The sequence below is a fragment of the Hyalella azteca genome, unplaced genomic scaffold (genome assembly GCF_000764305.2).
Source record: "Hyalella azteca isolate HAZT.00-mixed unplaced genomic scaffold, Hazt_2.0.2 contig13075, whole genome shotgun sequence".
Taxonomy (NCBI): Eukaryota; Metazoa; Arthropoda; class Malacostraca; order Amphipoda; family Hyalellidae; genus Hyalella; species Hyalella azteca.
The window spans coordinates 1-2,052 of record NW_025943010.1 but is presented as its reverse complement, the minus strand read 5'-3'; the positions used below and the strand labels follow the sequence as shown (position 1 = coordinate 2,052).

Below are 2,052 nucleotides of genomic sequence, written 5' to 3'. Positions count from 1 at the left end.
CAAAATACACAGATTGAACCTCATCCAACTCGACATAATATCCTCAGCCGTAGTCAGATCTTTCTTCATAAACTCACAGTAATATTACACATAAAATCCAAAATTATTTATCCGCTATTTAAAAAAAGTCCAAAATAAAAACAAAGCACTACTCGTCAGCACTGATACACACGAGTCTCATTTTAAATCTTTGTGGGCTCTACATAAAAGATGCAACATCTTGTCGTGCTCGCAGTCTTAAACAAAGGAGCTCAACAAATCTGGTTGATCATCAAATCACATCGCCCTCATCTCTTCAACCTTCCAACTCACTCTTAAATTTCTCTCAAATGCCATCGTGAATCAGCACAACCAATTCAAATATTCTCGTATTGGGTCCCCGAACCCAATCCTTGTATACCTAACCACAAATATAATAAAAATCGCATCTCTACGAGGGGCTACCGAAACGAGTTCACAGCAATGGCGATAGACAATTACTTGAATTGAAACTGACCAACGAGAAAGGCATCAAAACGCTGAGCCCCAATTGTGTCTCTATCCTGCTATCATTCGTCATTCCTAGTATTAATTAGTATAATAAATCTGTAAGAAAAAAAAAAGAAAAAGCACTCAACCGTGCAATTTCATTAGCATTCCCCGCCCTAGTCAACTCCAATTCATAACTGACCAACTCAAGCATCTAACATAAATCAAAGAATGCACGTACCAACTTTTAGTCTGCTTTCTAACATTTCATTTTCTTCTTCATTTTTCTGGGCACCATCTGCCGCCTCACCTCTTCTATCCTACGGTTTTTTCTCGTAGCACCGCACCCACACAGTTATAAATTCATATAAACATACGGCAACGTTGCCATCCTCCGTCTTTGGCTCAATGCTGAGTACCAGGACGTGATTGGCACTGCACGATTTTGCAAGCGACTAAATCTCCTGTTTGCGCTATACTTTTACTCATATAAACTCTGTTTTACAATCGAATCGAAATTTTAAATATTAAAATTGAAAGTTCCTGAGATAAAACTGGAAGATATCTGTTCATGTTCTTTTTGTGCAGATGGCATGCAGAGGAAGTATTAAATATAACATTACCTTTTCACTAGGAAATGCATTGTACAAAAAGAGAGGTTGCCGCCAATGCCACTTTTCAAGGACTTTGCGGAGTACTTGATAGATACAGTGAAAGTTCCCGTTCTGGCTGACGCTGCCGCGTACGAGTCGTTCAACTCGCACTGGCGTCCGTTTTTTCTCAACTGTCAAGTGTGTGACCTGAGCTACGAATATATCGTCAAAATGGAAACCTGGAACGACGATCTCAGGTGCGTCAAGAATAAAGAAATTCTCAATCCCAATTTTGAAATAGATGGTGGCCATTAAACCAGATTTTAACAGAGTTGTATTTTCCCGAACATATTCCCACTAATGATTGGGTTTTTCACTAATATATCTCGCTCTCACATATTCTAAGTGATGTTTCAAAGCTCGATAACATAGGCAATGCCTTCGACACTACATTTGTCTTGATTAAGAAAGAGTTAACACTGATCAGCATATGTTGCATAGTAGCTCTTGCCAGAATTCTACATTGAATTTGCATGTTTTCAGTTACCTGCTGCCAAAATACCACATCGAATTTGCGGACAAAGCCTATGGCGCTATTTTGAACTCGAGCGATGTATCCTTTCAATACTTCAAGGTGAGACGTAACTTTATCTTGCCGTGATATTTTCGTAAATTATATGTTACAAATTACTTTTTTTAATTACATATGTCGTGCCGAAATAGCGGAATGGTCGATTCTATGGAATCAGCAGCACGTTTGCCGAATCTGTAGAATCAGCATTCCTATACAAAAGGAATCTGGGGTTAGGTCAGTGAGCAATTTTTTTAATATTTAAATATAAAGGAACTTGACCGAACTTGACCTAACCTTTTCTAACTCTAACTGTGGATTTATGTTCTAACTCTACCTCTAACGTCCAATTTTCTAAATCAGTGACGAAATGCTGATTCTACAGATTCGGCAAACTGGCTGCCGATAGAATCGACAATT

The 2,052-nt window shown here is 38.5% G+C and overlaps 1 protein-coding gene across 1 annotated transcript; it reads left to right on the top strand.

The window, feature by feature from the left end:
* Nucleotides 1-1,064: 1,064 nt before the first annotated feature.
* On the top strand, nt 1,065-1,622 carry LOC108666930 (carbohydrate sulfotransferase 11; the record flags this gene model as incomplete). Its single annotated transcript, XM_018153899.1, is given in 2 exon segments — nt 1,065-1,318; nt 1,605-1,622. Coding segments are annotated over 2 exon segments (200 nt in total), but the record flags the coding sequence as incomplete, so codon positions are not given.
* Nucleotides 1,623-2,052: the final 430 nt, after the last annotated feature.